The following is a 19,142-nucleotide window of genomic DNA, read 5'->3' on the forward strand; positions in this document are numbered from 1 at the left end:
GCGAATAGAAATTTAATGTATCCCTTGGAAGTCATGTGTAAACAGGAAGTGATCCCTTTAGTGGATACACAGAGGATGTATGAAATATGATTTTTATATTGTCATTCGTCAACATTTCATTTATTGTATATTATTGTTATATGTGATATCTGTTTTCTAATTTATATGGACTATCATTGTTAATTGAGGGAGGTCAGGAGAGCACTTCCGGGTCAATTGTTAGTATAAGTATGGATACATACAGGTAAGGGTCATATTGCCTTGAGGAAGAGTTGAGAGCAACTCGAAACGCATTGGCGGCGAGACCTGGCTGACTTACCTGCATCCTGAATAGTCTGTCGTGGTTGGCGCTGGTGTTAGGCTTGGAGGGGAGAAGGAAGGAAACCGGAACCTCCCAATATTCACTCACTCCTTTGCTCCTCGCCAGGAGCTAAGCACGGTATGACTCCAATTCTACACTAATCGTGTGATGAAGAAATGTTAAAATCTTATTTTATGGAGAAATTATTTTAATTGTGATTATCACGAAATAAATTGATATTACTGTGAACTGTATTGCACTATTTTTCCGATATTTTTATTCCTATATGTACCCTGCATCGAATTTCGACAAGCAACTATATCATATTGGAGACAGAAGAGAAATATCCACAAGTAAAATAAGGACATTTGGACATTTTATTTGGACAACTTCGAGTCTGTAAGAAGGTGACACTGTATCTACTTAGAAACGCCTTTTTAGGAAGGTGGTAGCGCCAGAGGTATTTCTTAAAATTTTTCTTTACCACCGCTCATTTCTAATATTTACTAAGTGGTGACTTTTTAAATAAAGCAATTCTCAGCAGTTTGATCTCAAAATTTAAAAAAGCAGTAATATAAAAGCAAAACAGGTTTTGCATTTAATATTACTGCTGTTTTAAATGTCAAAACTGCCAAGAAGTGACAACTTGCAAAACCCTTTGCTCAGAATGTCTAGCCCTAATTTTACTTTTAGAGCATGTCACAAGTCAATTAAGGTGTGTACACGGTGCGATATTACCTTGCGATTTTGACTATATAGTCAAAATCAAAAGGAAAGTTACTGAAAATCGCAAGGTGTTAGCCACCTTACGACCCCAATTGCGCAGTCCCGCGGGGTCGGTTTCACAAGGATAGATAGATCTAGTGTACTATCTAGTACTAAAGTATAGTCAAAATTGGCACTTAGTCAAAATCGCACATAGCCAATATCGCAAGCTATCGCATAGTCCATATCGCATAGTCAAAATCGAAGATAGCCAAAGTCTGCACCTTTACCATTGAGCCATCCCCGGGAATCATTCAAACTGCAGGGGGGGGGGGCGACAGACGCTGGGCAGAGAGGGGACGGGGATGTTGGGCAGAGGGAGGGGGAGATGCTGGCAGAGAGAGGAGGGGAGGCAGATGTCGGGCAAAGAGAGTGGGTGCAGATGCTGGGCAGAGAGAGGATGGGAGGCAGATGCTGGCAGAGAGATGGGGGAATTGATGATGGGCAGAGAGAGAGGGGGGACAGATGCTGGGGCAAGACAGATGCTGGGGAGAGGGGGGCAGATACTGAGGAGAGAGGGGGACAGATGCTGGAGAGAGAGAGGAGTGGAGGCGGATGCTACGCAGAGAGAAGGGGGGGGAATACTAGGCAGAGAGAGGGGGGACAGATGCTGGAGAGAGGGGGGTACATATACTGGGGAGAGAGAGGAGGGTCAGGCAGATTCTGGACAGGGAGAGGAGAGGGGCAGATGCTGGAGGAAGAGTGCAACAGATGATGGGCAGAAAGGGGGGTGGATAATGGGCAGAAAAAGGGGGCAGATGCTGGGGAGAGAGGGGGCAGATGATGGGTAGAGAGAGGGTGGCAGATGCTGGAGAGAGAGGGGGCAGATGATGGGTAGAGAGAAGGGGCAGATGATAGGTAGAGAGAGGGGGCAGATGCTGGGGAGAGAGAGTGGGGGAAATGCTGGGGAGAGAGAGGAGGGGGCAGATGCTGGACAGAGAGAAGAGGGGGCAGATGCTGGGGAGAGATAGGAGGGGGGACAGATGCTGTGCAGAGAGAGAGGACAGATGATGGGCCGGGGGGGGGAGGGGGTGGCAGATGATGGGCAGATGGGGGGATAGGTACTGGGCACAGACTTTACATACACAAAAGGAACCATGTAGCAGTAATAGAGAGGAGAGAGACAGACGCTGCATAGGGAGGGTGGCAGAGACCGGCAGGAGCTATGGAGACATGGGAGGCAGGTTGAATACTCACATTCAGACAGGGGCCATGCTGTGTGTTCCAAGGGTCCAAGGAGTATGTGACAGCTCCTCCAATCAGGTGCTCTTCTAATCATCATGTGCAGAGCTCCTTCAACCACAGCTCTCACACAGAGATCATAAGCCCTGTACACACTGGGCAACAACAGAGCATATGATATGAATGATAATGATCTTTTTTGCAAGATCTATTGTTCATATCGTCCAGTGTGTATGGATGAACAATGTGCTCACCTGTGGGTTGCTCCCTTTCATCCATTATCTACCAAATATTAGTGATGAGCGGGTTCGGTTCCTCGGAAACCGAACCCCCCCGAACTTCACCCATTTTACACGGGTCCGAGGCATACTCGGATTCTCCCATATGGCTCGGTTAACCCGAGCGCGCCCGAACGTCATCATCCCGCTGTCAGATTCTCGCGAGATTCGGATTCTATATAAGGAGCCGCGCGTCGCCGCCATTTTCACTCGTGCATTGGAAATGTTAGGGAGAGGACGTGGCTGGCGTCCTCTCCGTTTATTAATGTTGCTGCAAATATTTGTGCTTATTGCTTAATTGTGGGGACTGGGGAGCAGCTGTATAATATAGGAGGAGTACAGTGCAGAGTTTTGCTGATCAGTGACCACCAGTATTATATGTTCTCTGCCTGAAAAACGCTCCATATCTGTGCTCAGTGTGCTGCATATATCTGTGCTCACACTGCTTTATTGTGGGGACTGGGGACCAGCAGTATTATATAGGAGGAGTACAGTGCAGAGTTTTGCTGACCAGTGACCACCAGTATTATACGTTGTCTGCCTGAAAAATGCTCCATATCTGTGCTCAGTGTGCTGCATATATCTGTGCTCACACTGCTTTATTGTGGGGACTGGGGACCAGCAGTATTATATAGGAGGAGTACAGTGCAGAGTTTTGCTGACAGTGACCACCAGTATATATAGCAGTACGGTACAGAAGGCCACTGCTCTACCTACCTCTGTGTCGTCAAGTATACTATCCATCTAGATTCTATATCTGTGGTGCATTTTAGTTTTGCAGTTTGCTGACAGTGACCACCAGTATATATAGCAGTACGGTACGGAAGGCCACTGCTCTACCTACCTCTGTGTCGTCAAGTATACTATCCATCTAGATTCTATACCTGTGGTGCATTTTAGTTTTGCAGTTTGCTGACAGTGACCACCAGTATATATAGCAGTACGGTACGGAAGGCCACTGCTCTACCTACCTCTGTGTCGTCAAGTATACTATCCATCTAGATTCTATACCTGTGGTGCATTTTAGTTTTGCAGTTTGCTGACAGTGACCACCAGTATATATAGCAGTACGGTACGAAAGGCCACTGCTCTACCTACCTCTGTGTCGTCAAGTATACTATCCATCTAGATTCTATACCTGTGGTGCATTTTAGTTTTGCAGTTTGCTGACAGTGACCACCAGTATATATAGCAGTACGGTACGGAAGGCCACTGCTCTACCTACCTCTGTGTTGTCAAGTATACTATCCATCTAGATTCTATACCTGTGGTGCATTTAGTTTTGCAGTTTGCTGACAGTGACCACCAGTATATATAGCAGTACGGTACGGAAGGCAACTGCTCTACCTACCTCTGTGTCGTCAAGTATACTATCCATCTAGATTCTATACCTGCGGTGCATTTTAGTTTTGCAGTTTGCTGACAGTGACCACCAGTATATATAGCAGTACGGTACGGAAGGCCACTGCTCTACCTACCTCTGTGTCGTCAAGTATACTATCCATCCATACCTGTGGTGCATTTCAGTTGTGCGCAGTATATATAGTAGTAGGCCATTGCTATTGATACTGGCATATAATTCCACACATTAAAAAATGGAGAACAAAAATGTGGAGGTTAAAATAGGGAAAGATCAAGATCCACTTCCACCTCGTGCTGAAGCTGCTGCCACTAGTCATGGCCGAGACGATGAAATGCCATCAACGTCGTCTGCCAAGGCCGATGCCCAATGTCATAGTAGAGAGCATGTAAAATCCAAAAAACAAAAGTTCAGTTAAATGACCCAAAAATCAAAATTAAAAGCTTCTGATGAGAAGCGTTAACTTGCCAATATGCCATTTACGACACGGAGTGGCAAGGAACGGCTGAGGCCTTGGCCTATGTTCATGGCTAGTGGTTCAGATTCACATGAGGATGGAAGAACTCATCCTCTCGCTAGAAAACTGCAGTGCCACTCCTAGATGGGCCAGGTGTTTGTGTCGGCCACTTGTGTCGCTTAGCTTAGTCACACAGCGACCTTGGTGCGCCTCTTTTTTTCTTTGCATCATGTGCTGTTTGGGGAGTGTTTTTTGGAAGGGCCATCCTGCGTGACACTGCAGTGCCACTCCTAGATGGGCCAGGTGTTTGTGTTGGCCACTTGTGTCGCTTAGCTTAGTCACACAGCGACCTTGGTGCGTCTCTTTTTTTCTTTGCATCATGTGCTGTTTGGGGACTATTTTTTTGAAGTGCCATCCTGTCTGACACAGCAGTGCCACTCCTAGATGGGCCAGGTGTTTGTGTCGGCCACTTGTGTCGCTTAGCTTAGTCACACAGCGACCTTGGTGCGCCTCTTTTTTTATTTGCATCATGTGCTGTTTGGGGACTATTTTTTTGAAGTGCCATCCCATCTGACACTGCAGTGTCACTCCTAGATGGGCCTGGTGTTTGTGTCGGCCACTTCTGTCGCTTAGCTTAGTCACACAGCGACCTTGGTGCGCCTCTTTTTTTCTTTGCATCATGTGCTGTTTGGGGACTATTTTTTTGAAGTGCCATCCTGTCTGACACTGCAGTGCCACTCCTAGATGGGCCAGGTGTTTGTGTCAGCCACTTGTGTCGCTTAGCTTAGTCACACAGCGACCTTGGTGCATCTCTTTTTTTCTTTGCATCATGTGCTATTTGGGGACTATTTTTTTGGAGTGCCATCCTGCCTGACACTGCAGTGCCACTCCTAGATGGGCCAGGTGTTTGTGTCGGCCACTTGTGTCGCTTAGCTTAGCCATCCAGCGACCTTGGTGCGCCTCTTTTTTTCTTTGCATCATGTGCTGTTTGGGGACTATTTTTTTGAAGTGCCATCCTGTCTGACACTGCAGTGCCACTCCTAGATGGGCCAGGTGTTTGTGTCGGCCACTTGTGTCGCTTAGCTTAGCCATCCAGCGACCTCGGTGCAAATTTTAGGACTAAAAATAATATTGTGAGGTGTGAGGTGTTCAGAATAGACTGGAAATGAGTGTAAATTATGGTTATTGAGGTTAATAATACTATGGGATCAAAATGACCCCCAAATTCTATGATTTAAGCTGTTTTTGAGGGTTTTTTGAAAAAAAACACCCAAATCCAAAACACACCTGAATCCGACAAAAAATTTTCAGGGAGGTTTTGGCAAAACGCGTCCGAACCCAAAACACGGCCGCGGAACCGAATCCAAAATCAAAACACAAACCCCGAAAAATTTCCGGTGCACATCTCTACCAAATACACAGCTCAATGTTAACTAAATTGTTGAGCTGCATGTTTGAGGGATGACGTCAACGAATGATATCGTTCATTGATATTGTTCAGTGTATATGCACAGGCTGTCTCCCCTAATTAGCAATCAGTGATGTAGCGCTGATTGCTAACTAGGGGAGTCACCCAGTGTGTACCTGTCTATAGAGTAAACATATGTTCTAAACCCCCCCCCCCCCCCACATACACACACACACACACACACACTTCCATCCCTGCGCTGCTGCTGCCTGTCATGCAGTGTGGCAGGCTCAGCCGGCAGCCGGCAGCAACTGCAGCAGAGCAGGGAGAGCGCCTCTCCAGCACGGCGCCTCCCTGCTTTGCAGACTTGCTGAGCGGGATGCAATTAAATTCAGTGGGAATCGCACCATCAAATCCTCATGTTGTCCACTTCACAGTGGGTGGCATGCGAGAAACTGGACCGTTCTTTGAGAAGTACAGTAAAAAAAACTAAAATCAGGAGTTGGCAAGTATGTGTAAATTCTTCATTCACAGAGCTGGGACAATGGCACTGTCAACTAATTTTGCTCTGTGGCATGAGTGAGCTACAGTATAGTAAGGAAGAAATCTAGGTGGAACAAGCATGATAGAAGGCATTGTATGTACAATTCCAGAGAAGAATTGTGCACAATTCTGTGCTCATTTGTGAAATGAAGAAATATTCCACTGAATCCTTATGAAACATTTGCTCTTCTAAAATTGACAGTTTTCCAGTATATTCCTATAAAAGCTTAGTTAAAGACATCTGTCTTTGTCTAGACTTTTCTACATTAAACCCACAGAACCAAGAGTACTGTACTTTTTGTCATTGAAATCGGATATATTTAGATGGGAGATGCAGCTTGATTAAGACAAAAGAGCGCCTGTCTGTATCATCCGTATAAGAAAATACTGCTGGCTTGTTACTATGTATGGTGAAACTTTCTAGATGCTGGGGAGATTACAGTTGTTGCCAAGAGACATCCTAACTTCCTCCCTCTAGTCAGACTTTTCTGCTTGCAATTAAACAAATGGCCTGGGAAACGGGCCAGCTGTCAGACCTGGTCTGAAGATTGTTCCACTTGGACGATTATATAATAACATTTTAATTGCTTTTTAAAGGTCCCGAATCGTGTGAGTTCCTGGCCGGCATCCTCAGTGCTTTTCTATAGGAATCTGATATTAAATACTGTGTGTACCCGTCACACCAATCCTTATTTGCTCATTAGCAAACTCCTAATTACAAATACCGATTTAGTAGGTACAGTAGGATTAATACAAACCAGATTGACCATCGTCCACAGCACCTGGCACCTACTATTCATGATCGGACAAGCTTTGTTGTAGCTTCCTGCTCTGTACCATTACAGTCATGATCACAAATAGTTGCACACTTAAGGCCTGATTCTGAATCTCAGGCACTGCCGATGTTTGACGCAGTGGAGCAATGTGTTTCTACCGTGCATGCATCTAAGGGCCTAATTGAGATCTGATCGCTAGGGTGCGTTTTTTGCATCCCTGCGATCAGGTAGTCGCCGCCTACAGGGGGAGGAGGTAATTGCTATGCAGGGGTGCGAGTGCATGTGCAGAGAGCTGCACAAACAAAAGTCTGTGCAGTCTCTGCACTGCTCAGGACTTACTCAGCCGCTGCTATGATCCGGCCTGGTGCAGACGTCAGGAACCCTCCCTTAAAATGGCTGGACACGCCTGCGTTCTCCCGGACACTTCTTAAAAATGGTCAGTTGTCACCCAAAAATGACTTCTTCCTGTCAATCTTCTTGAGATCGCCGGTGCGATTGCTTTCTTCATAAAATCCGTCGCTGTATGGTGATCCCCATTGCCGGCAGCTGACGCACCTGCAAAGTGGCAGTTGGCCCTTCCTTGCCTGTCGGGCAGTTGGCCCAAGTTCATATCGTTATGGTTAATAATGTTTGCTTACGCTAGGCCATTCTTATCCCGCCACCATACTTTAGTTAGTTCTAAAATTAAATAGTTAGTTTAAACCCTTTCAATAAATAAGCTGACCCATTTCACCGCAATTTACTGTTGTCCGTGTATTTATTTATAGATAAGTTGGTGTGCGTGAAGTGTGGGAATGCATGAGCCATGGAGTGTTTATGGACATGGCTGCCTTAGAGTGATACTCCGTTTTGGTTAAAAAACTCAACCCACTGTGCTTCTCTACTATTACACTTTTTGATGCCTAACATAGGTCTTGTTATACTGTAGTTGATGAAAACTATAAGTTTTTCTGTTTGTTATGCTCATACTGGTATCTATTTGATGTTTTATGGCAAGTTATAGTGACCTGCAATAAGTTATTGTGCACTGGGCAGAATACACCTTTTACAATATCCCCTCCCAATCTTCACCGCCAGTTTGCTTGCCAACGTCTGCTCCCCCGCCCTTCTTATTTTCTCAGTATACTTCCAGTTCCTAGATGAAACTAGCTAATAAATCAGCTTATTCGCTTCACCAGTGGCAAATTTCCCATTATGCACCTGAGGCACGTGCCAAGAGGTGGCTTATATTTGGGGGGTGGCACTTGGCCTCATTAATGTCAGTCCAAAATGACCAGTAACTACAAAATATTTATCTCTAATGTACTGTACACCATATTGAGTTGAGATTGAATGGGTAGGCCATGGGCAGACTGCCCCGTAAACTGTCCTACTTAGTTAATAATAATATGTATACATAATAAAAAAAAAATGAAATGTCATAGCGCACAGCAGCAAGGGCTGCTGGGAGCTGTCGTTTATGCAGTTTCTTTATTGTACTGCTGTGCGGAGCCACCAGACACCAGCGCATATAACACTGGCTACCGCTGCTGCCTGCTGTAGTTGTTGCCTGGTGTCACTGCGGGTGAGGAACTGCACATGGGGGTGGGGAAGACTGTGGCTGCATCTACAATGTGAAATTTATATATATATATATATATATATATATATAGTTCATGTGGCGGATGCAACACTCATGTGTCTTGCTGACATCAGATCATCACAGGCATCTCCTGGCTGTCAACATTTCATTTATTTACATAAATTTAGTTAGGAGATGCCTGTGATGATCTGATGTCAGCAAGACCCGTGAGTGCCGCATCCGCCACATGAACTGTATATGATTTTTTGATGGCACCTGGGCATAGTACTGCAAGGTGGATTGTAAGTGCCAGCTCTATTTTTATGATTTTATATATATATACACATACTGTATATATATATATATATATATAGATATATATATATATATAGATATATACAGGTTGATACAAAAGTCACAGTACGCTCTTTTGTTTAAAAAACTGCAGAAAATGGGAAAGCTGACTTAGATTCAAAATGGCGCCCATGTTCAGTACATACCCTAAAAGATAGCCCACCTCACCCATACCTTCCTGGAGTATTCAGATTTCCCATTTCCTGCATAGTTTTTGAAACAAAAGGGTGTACTGCGACTTTTGAATTTTATATCTATCTATATATCTATATATCTATATATCTATATATCCATACCTCCCAACATGACCCTCTCCAGGAGGGACAAAATGCTCTGTTCCTGGACTTTCCTCTTAATGTAGGATTGCCAGCACCTGTGTTGAACTAGTTACTTGTTATAAAAGGTGTTTCACCACAGGTGCTGCCAATCAGAAATTAAGAGGAAAGTCCAGGACCAGAGCATTGTGTCCCTCCTGGAGAGGGTCATGTTGGGAGGTATGTATATCTATATATATATATATATATATATATATATATAGAATATTAACAGCTGCTCCGGCACTCCATGTAGTCCAATGCTCGACTGATGCTGCTCTGGTGCCCTCCCCAACCGGGAACCGGTGGTATGCAAAGAAAGAACCGAGGCGGCACTCAGAGACTTGTAACAGCAATCATATATTTGTGCAAATAGTGCAAATCATATCAACGTTTCGGGGACCTGGTCCCCTTCTTCAGGATAACATAAGTGCCAAAAATGAGTGTTTAAATAGACAAGACAAACACTTACCCCCTGACCCCATCCAATCTGCAGCTGCAGCGTGTCCGTCTGGCCGCCCTTTCATGACTTCCGCCCGGCTGCTCGCGTCTCAGCGGGACCGGAAGTGACGTCGCGAGTGCGAGCCGCGTTACCATGGCTACCACTCGAGGCTTCACTCGTTACCCGAGTGTCATGCCCTGGCCGCGTCACTCAAGCTGCCTCCAATGCGTCCGCCGATCCCGCGAGATCTGGAGCCCTGGCAAGGAAGACCTTTGCGTTACCATAGAAACGCAGTGAACTGTACAACAATACAAACAAAAGAAAAAACAGTAAAATGGGTGACATGTTAAGATGACTTTTGCCAGTCAATGTTACATTAAAACATCAATCTAAAAATGCTGGTGCAAACTCTACAATACAAACACTTAGGGACATCTAAAAGTGCAAACAGAAAAATGTACACAAACGGGTCCAATTGTTAAAAAAGAAAAAGAACCTGCTGGATGTGACAAAAATTCTAAAATGGGCACCTCCTGTATAGCAGCTGGAACTAATATTAATGCCTTATATTTTGAGAATAAACCATTAGTGACATCGACACAGAGCCCCCAAACTGAGTATCACTAAGCGTGGTGTCGACAAGCTAGGACTCAACCACATCACAAAAAATTGATTAATCCCAGATTGTCATTAAGCCCCCCAGGTTTCAAAGTGTTAAGCCTATGGATCCACATGGACTCCAGCTGTGATAGCTATATATAATATGTCCATGTGTGTAGGTGCTTAACAAGGCTTGGTGGTGGCATAACAGTATGCTAAATGTCATAAACGCAGTCAAATAATACGTTTCATGACAGTCACCCTGCCATCATGAATAGCATCCAATAGTACCGCTTCGGTGTATAAACAGTAAACACCTTCCTCATGGACTGCATACTGTTATGCCACCATCAAGAATTGATGTATGTCTTCTAATGATTTTTATTATGATTAAATCACTTTTTTTGCATTAATATGGGGGTGCTAGGGACACGCCAGTACCTTACTTTGCCAGGGGTGCTCAGATCCCTAGATACACCCCTGCTCTGTGGTATGGAAATTATGTATGATTTAGGATTGTATAGGGTGCTGTATGTTAGTTCAGTTACAAACATCTGCTGAAGTACAATGTGCAACTTCATTTCAGTTCTGTAACATGTGCACCTACCTCTGTGCATACCTCCCAACTTTGCCCTGGCTCAAAGAGGGACACACGCACGGGAAAGCCGCACGCGTTCCCAAAAAGGGGTGTGGTCTATGGGAAAAGGGGGCGTGGCTTCACTGAGGACCCACAATCGCAAGCCATGCCCCCATTTTTTCACTGAGGGGGCATGCCCAGCGCTCTGTGAGCCACTGGCTTGCCCCCTCTCCTCCTGTCGCCACTGAATAGACGCTGTCTATTCACCGCTGCTCTGCTAAGCAGGGCAGCGAGTGCATGAGTCTCCCAACAGCCCCCCACCCCCCACCGCGGGACACTGCGGCCCGCGGGACAGTCAAAAAAAAACTGGACTGTCCCGCGAAAATCGGGACAGTTGGGAGGTATGTCTGTGTGATCAGCTTCTGAAATAACCTACAGTAGGCTGAACTAGGAGACTGTTACATATATTTGTTGTAGCCCCATTCTAAGTTGTTCGTAGATCTGCAGCTGGTCACTTGCTAGGATGCTAAGGTAAAAAACGACAAACAGAATAAACAAATATATAATTCTTTTTTCTTCCAGCCCTTCTATATGCAACAATTTTTGGTAATGTGACAACAATCTTCCAACAAATGTACGCCAACACTAACCGTTACCATGAAATGCTGAACAGTGTGAGAGATTTTCTTAAACTTTACCAAGTGCCCAAGGGTCTGAGCGAACGTGTCATGGATTATATCGTGTCTACCTGGTCTATGTCTCGAGGTATTGATACTGAAAAGGTAAGGTTTAAATCAACAAGTGACTTGGCTTAATATATTGTTTACATCTAGCTGCATGTTCTGTAACATATGGGGGAATGTAATAGGGTGTGAGAGTCAGAAAGTGAGAGATTTTGGTCAAATTCTCCTGGTTTTTTTTTAAAGAGGCAATCATTTACATGTCAAAATCATCCTTTTTTGCCATGTAAATGATTGCTACTTTAAAAAACAGGAGAATTTACCAAAATCTCTCACTTTCTGATTCTCACACCCTATTACATTTCCCCCATGGAGTCTTATGGAGCAAGCTACACAGGCTGTTGAGTGTTGCTCTATTTTGGCACAGTTTGCTACACCTTAGCAGGATAGCAAATGATTTTGTAAAAAAAAACAACAACAAAAAACGTAGCCTCTTGCTTTAGTGGTTATTTGTAACAAATGACAATCAGTAAAATAACACAGCCAGAAAACAAACAAACTGCAATTATCAAATATTTTGCTGTCGCAGACATTCCCAGCAAATTATCAAGATTTAGAACAGGAGCACGCAGCTACAGAAATTATACACTGGACCCTCTTCTTCTCCGGCAAAATCTCTGTCGGTGGTACTACATGTAACACGGGATGTATACAGAGCAAAATAGATACTGCTCCATGGTGCTATGCTTTACATTACCCACATAATTAAATGTCTCAGATGCAATTTATATTTAGTAACCAAATTTTCCAGCCAGTTAATGTGCTGTGACAGCGGGAAGGTTTAAAGTAGGGACACTGGCAAACAGTATAAACATGGCAAAAAAGGAAATATATGACACAGATACATGGCCAGCAGTATAGACTCATGCTCTCACATGCAGCATCATGCTGCTAGCAGTGACATGCGGTGGTGGTCCTAGAGCATCATATCCCCATAATGTCTCACATCAATATATATATAGTTCTGGTGTTGCTAAAATAGCAATCTGCATGTCACTCCAGTGATGATGTAGAATCCTTTAATTCTTGAGAAGATGAAAGCAAATCATTACAGCATGCTATAATTGGCAGCCTGTCTGTTTATCAACGGCTCATTTCTGGACCTGCTGAGGTCACATCATCAGGATAAGGCAATGCTGCTGTAGTCTAGCATGACTACTCATGCTAGACTACAGCAAGGCAAAAACTAAATGTTTTTGTCTTTATTATTTTTGGGTTTGAGTAGTCATGGCTGTACCATAAGGCACCGTTAGGCAGCTGCCTAGGGGCGTCCGACACAGGAGGGCACCACAGAATCCATCTACAAAGAACTGAAGAAATGTCTCTGTATGAGGGTCACTAATAAACTTACAGATGGGGGATGGAACACAATAAGGAGCATACAAATATATGATGCTGGAATCCTGACAGCCGGCATCCTGAATGTTAGTATGCCAGGGAGGGCTAAGGTCAGGCTGCGGGGAAGGAGGGTTAGGGTAAGGTTAATTAATTTCATTCAAAATGTCGGTATTAGGGCAAGTGGCATCCCGTTCCCAACCCCAATTAAATATCCTCATCAGACCCCATATACAGTATTATACAGTACTAGCTCTTCTACCCGTTCTTCGCATGGGAGTTTTTAATATTCACGGTTGTAAATATAAATGAGTGTTAAATATTTGGTAAATTTGAGACGTCTTGATGTAAGTAAATATTAATGAATGGATCTTGGCGTTACCCGAGGAGCACCCTTAGCAGATACGGTGAAAAGTGACAATACTAGTTTTGTAGTTTATTAAATTCTACACATAGGAGGTGCAATCCAAATTTTTGTCCGATTGTCAATTTGGGTGTTATCGTTCACGCAATGCAAGACATGCATCGGTCATGAGGTCATTATGTCAACCCCCTTTCACCCCCTTAGGGGAGGTCCATTAAAATTCTAATTACATAGTTTTCCTTTTTCCCACCTGAAGAATGCCTATGTTAGATTTCAGCTTCCTAACATATCAGGAAGTAAGAGAAATAATGAGTGAGTGAGGGCTTTCGCATTGATAGATAGATAGATAGATAGATAGATAGATAGATAGATAGATAGATAGATAGATAGATAGATAGATAGATAGATAGAGACTAGACGGCACTGAAGGACTGTTAAAGTTACAGTATTTTGTGAACAAAATCACATCATTTTGTGACTTTGTTTACAATATACTTTATCACTTTAAAAGTCCTTGAGTGTTGTCCCTTTTCTTTGTATATGTATAATGATGCAATTCACCACAGCCCACCTAGTGGCCACCTGCATCTCCCCTCCAGGAGGTGGTGGTGGCGGTGGTGGGGGTTTGCAGGTTAGGGGGAGCTAGGCTGAAGCTTTGCCTATGGTGCAGAGAGATCTTGCACCAGCCCTGGTGGTAAGTGACGCATCTATCTATCTATCTATCTATCTATCTATCTATCTATCTATCTATCTATATGTTTGTTCAATTCAGCCGTAATATAAGGGCACAACCGTGCCCTTATAAAATAAATATATATATATATATATATATATATATATATAGCCAAATCACAGAACAAAGTCCCGGGAAGCCGCACTGACACTCTCCATTAATAAAAAGCAGGTGTCCGGTTGAATAATGAATAATAGAGTCGCATGCCAAACACACGGCACGCAAGCACTTTTTCACATGGCAGCTAGACCCTTTGCCTGGTTATTCCCCTGAGGAAGGTTATTCACCGAAAACGGCTGTTAGGGAGTTTTCCAGTGTTACATTACCATCTTGATGCGATGAGTATATGCCTTTGTCGTTTTATGCTGATGTCGATGTGACTATTCTATGATTGAAGTACAGTTTGGAGTAAAACTTGTCTTGAAAACTACGCAGAGTGCTGGTTCTGTCTTAAACCTCACCCCGAGTGTTTGGCATGTGACTCTATATATATATATATATATATATATCAGTGGCGTAAGTTTATCCTAGTTGCCTGGAGGCACGAAAAATATTGGTGCCCCCCCCCCCCCTATATATAATCCGTGAGCCAATAAGATGCCGTTTTGAGATCTGAGTAACACCGAGTAAAACCGAACCTGTTCATCTCTAAATTCTAACTATATGAAGCTACTACAAAACCGTTGCAACTAGGCAGATCTATGTAGGGGTCCAACCACACACTACATAGATCTGCTCAGTCCCTCCCAATGCTGATTATTTCTCTGACAATTAATTTGCAAGTGACATATCCAGAATTAGAACCCACAACCTATTACACTGGTAGCATGCACCTTACTGATGGAGATATCTGCTATTACATAGGAAGTATGAGAATTCTAACTATATGAAGTTACTTGTAATCGTCAGAGAAATAACTTCATATACTTAGAATTCTCATGTTTCCTTTATAGGAGCAAATAGCTTCATCAGTAAGGTGTCTGCTTCCAGTATATCTATAATAAAGAGGGTGTGATTTGTAAGGTGTAGTGACTAGTGGGGAAGTCGGCTACGGAAGAGATACCGGCTGCTGTCAATTAACTTAATTGATTAATGTCGCTGAACACACGGAACAGGAGGAGAGGTGCCCCCCTTCAAAGCAGGAGCCCGGCGGCAGGTGACTCCGTTGCCTCCCAGAGTTCTGCCTCTGACATATATATATATATATATATATATATATATATATATACACTGTATGTATGTATATATATATACATGCACACATAGTATGTATGTATATGCATATACATAAAGCTGGCAATGGTGCGGCACTTATGCTACTGCGGTATGTTAGCATAAATAAATTATATATATGAAAAACACATTGCAAAAAAAAAGGGAAATAGAATAATGTAAAATGAATGTGTGGAGATATATTAGAAGCCTGCCCTTTGGGACATTTACTTTTTTATGCAGGGTCATTAATGGATGTAGTCAGGCATAAACAAGTGGCTGCCATGAGAATATGGCTTCCATTTGTTGGCTTCTTTCAGTAACTGTAAAAATGTCAGAAGAAAATAAAAACCTCGCTCATTTCCTGTATGTATTATTGCTCCCCTTAAATATGAATGTGTAAGGCCGATGGGTGTTGTGCATTTCTGTAGTGTTGCCGCCAGCACTAGCCAGCAGAGACTGCCTCCACTTTCTTTTACTAGTCACGCACATTTGAATAAAGCACTTAATGTATCAAATTGCTGCTTGTTTTGTATGAAGCGCACAGAACGTAGATAGGTGTATACTGGATGTTTTCATGCCACTGACTTGAATAATGAGTTTGCTTCTTGGACAGGAAGTAATGTGCCTGTTTCGGTAAATTGCCTCAGTCAGGATACATGTTTATTACTTGCTATGGCAAGAGGTGTTCCTACCATTATTCATATGATCCCCTTCTTCCAGGAATCCAATATTTTATTTATTTATTTATTTTAAGGGTAATACATTAGGCAATCAATAATATTTCCTCTCCAGGGGAGCTAGTATATTGATTAGTCCTTTGATAACCACATTAGTAACAACCCCTGGGATAACTGCATTACATAGAGTGACTCTGGGAATATGTCACTCTATCTGTGACTCTTAATGGATAAATAATTCATTTGGATTATGGCTTGCTGAAATATAAATTATTCTTTGAAAGGCCTCTTCTTATTTATATTCCACAAGCTATTTGCTGTGTGATGGTTCTATCATTGTATATAAGTTATTGGTCTTGGCAGCGAATAATGTCTGTAGTGTACATGTCCCTAATATAAACTCATAGTAAAGTTTTGTTTACTTCCATAAAATGTTCACGTTTTTTCTGTTACACAAAGCCACAACAGGACAACTGATCTTGTGACTCAATAAATAAATAATGGTGATTTTTTTATTTTATACAAACTATTTGATGTTTTAGAGTCAGACCATGACAAGGAGTGCGGTAACTATGGAGTTCAGAACTGAGGGGTTCATTTTTCACAAGGCCACCATTCTGCTTTTTGTAACATACAGTGGGCGGGATTCAAATCTTTTATTGCCCCCGATCTCCCGTCTAAACTGACGGGAAATCTCTGGGCGATATTCTATGGCCCCCTGTTATTGCGCTGATCGCGCCCATAAGAGACGCGTTTAGCCGCGTAAAGCAGCTAAACCCGCCTAAAGTCATGGGCGCGATCGCATAAAGTCCCGTTTGGGCGTCCAAACGGGTCACTTTTCGTGCATTTCAGCTCACCACCCCAGGGGGTGGCGAGCTGAAATGCTGATATCGCGCCCATCGGCAGTAACATTTGAATACTGCCGGCGGGTGCGATGGGGGCGGGAGGGGATCTGCAAGATTTGAATCCCGCCCAGTATGTGGAGCTTGGAAAGTCATTTGAGGCTTTAATGAACATGCGCTAAAACAGTGAGGGTCTCTAATGGGGATGCAGTAAGGATCCCGCCTGCCAGTATCCCTGCAGTCAGATTACCAACGCCGGAATCCCGAGACTATTTGAAATGCCGACACACGGATCGAGAATAGGTAGACATCCCTGCGTCGGAATCCCGATAGCCGAGATGCCAAACATCCTTACACCGCACCTATGAAGAGGTAAGCCGCACGCAGGGAGTGGGGGTGGGTTAGGTTTAGGCTGAGGGGGGAGGGTTATGGTTAGGCTGAGCAACAGGAGGGTTAGGGTTAGGCATCCCCCACCAATGGTTAGGGTTAGGTTGTGGCCCGGGAGGGTTCGGTTTAGGCAGTGGGGACGGGAGGTTAGGTTTCAGCACTTACGGGGAGAAGGTTAGGTACTAAGGGGGGAAGGTGAGGGTTACGCACTAAGGGGGAGGTTAGGGTTAGGCAGCAAGGTAGGGAGGGTAGGGTTGGGGGGTAGGGGAGAGGGTATAGCACCCCTTGCTCACCCTTGTCAGCTTCTTTGCAGTCCGGATCCCGATGTCGGTATTTTGAATATTGGGATCCCGTCCACTGCCTTTCCCTACTGGACCCCTCTAATGAGCAGTCACCAGTCCACAGTCTAATACTGGGACACCATCCTTCCGTATAATATTCAGGATTGTGAAAATGGCCTTCCAGTCTATCTTTAGCCAATACTTAAGCTATTAATAGAACATTAGAACATGTCCACCACCTCACCATGTAATATAGCATCTTAGCCAGGAAAGCCCATTGCTAAATGTGGATTATGAAGACACTCTGGGGTATATTTACTAAAGTGTGGTTATACAGAAGGGGAGATGTTGCCCATAGCAACCAATCAGATTCTACCTATTTTCTTATAGAAGGTGCTAGATAAATAAGTAGAATCTAATTGGTTGCTATGGGCAACATCTTCATGCAGGGGCGTTTCAACAGAAGATGGAGCCTGTGTGCACCTCCTGGTGGGCCCCCTCCTCTGTACTGCGCTGTAGACTCCAGCATTGTGCCGGAGTCTACTGCGCATGCGCAGGTCTCCGGAAACATGATCCGGAGACCAATTTGGCTACTGCGCAATTTCCGTCACGAACGCAGCGCCCGATGCTGGACTCCAGAAAGGTAAGTATTACAATGGAAAAAATAAAACAAGTGAGCGCTAGTAAAATTGGCTATGAGACAACTATACTTTACATTGACTGCAGCTTCTCAATTTGAGGTGCTGAACCTCAAAAAATCATGGACAATGGTAAAAAACAAAGAAGCGCTGTCATTGAAAGTATTATACAATTTATTAAAAATATATATATATGATAATCACAAAAATAAAACCTGGTATCCTGTAATTTGATAACACAGCATATATAGTATAGCAAGCATCAATACTTATTAGTAGCAGCAAATGATGGACGTATTAACAAAATCCCCTAAAACGATATAACCACCTGTGCTTCAGATGGTAATATAGCACTTGTAATTAAAAAAAGGCTCCTTGCTGGGAGCTCCACATGTGGGTTAATTAGACGTATAGGCTCATAAGATGATTTTATGGATTTAAAAGTCCATCCGTGGTGTGAATATAAACAGTTCACCTTTGTTTTGTCCACTTTATAATATCTGCTCCCAATACTTATTCCGTATTTTAGAAAAGGCTTTTTACGGGTGATTTTAATTAGCACAATTCCGTGCACAGCACAATGACATTTAAGCATGGAACGCTATTTTGACAGTCTCGTATTGTGCTTACCCCAGCCTCTGCTGATTGCAATTATTCGGTATTTCCTTTGAAAATGTTGGGCGCCGGCTGCCCACGCCGCTTGACTGCGGCACCGAAGGGATGAAATAAAGCAGAATGTATTGGTGAACTGAACGCTCGGAACCGCTCACTTGCAGTGATATAGCGGGAGCCGTCAGAGACGTGCCTGTAGCTGGAGCCGTTCGAAGACGTGCTTGTAGTCTCTGGTGGTGGAGAGAAGCAGGATACCAGACAGGATACTGGGAGGAATGCTTGACGCGTTTCTCAGCCTCAATCCTGGGGCTGTTTCATCAGAAGTCTGATGAAACAGCCCCAGGATTGAGGCTGAGAAACGCGTCAAGCATTCCTCCCAGTATCCTGTCTGGTATCCTGC

At 43.8% G+C, this 19,142-nt stretch overlaps 1 protein-coding gene across 1 annotated transcript in view; it reads left to right on the forward strand.

The window, feature by feature from the left end:
* Window positions 1–19,142, forward strand: part of KCNH1 (potassium voltage-gated channel subfamily H member 1) — a 966,177-nt gene that overhangs the window by 414,281 nt on the left and 532,754 nt on the right. The window contains exon 8 of the mRNA XM_063918272.1: window positions 11,501–11,700. Coding sequence (XP_063774342.1) covers window positions 11,501–11,700 — 200 coding nt within the window. The remainder of the gene's footprint in view (window positions 1–11,500; window positions 11,701–19,142) is intronic.

Source organism: Pseudophryne corroboree, chromosome 4 (assembly GCF_028390025.1).
Source record: "Pseudophryne corroboree isolate aPseCor3 chromosome 4, aPseCor3.hap2, whole genome shotgun sequence".
Classification (NCBI taxonomy): domain Eukaryota; kingdom Metazoa; phylum Chordata; class Amphibia; order Anura; family Myobatrachidae; genus Pseudophryne; species Pseudophryne corroboree.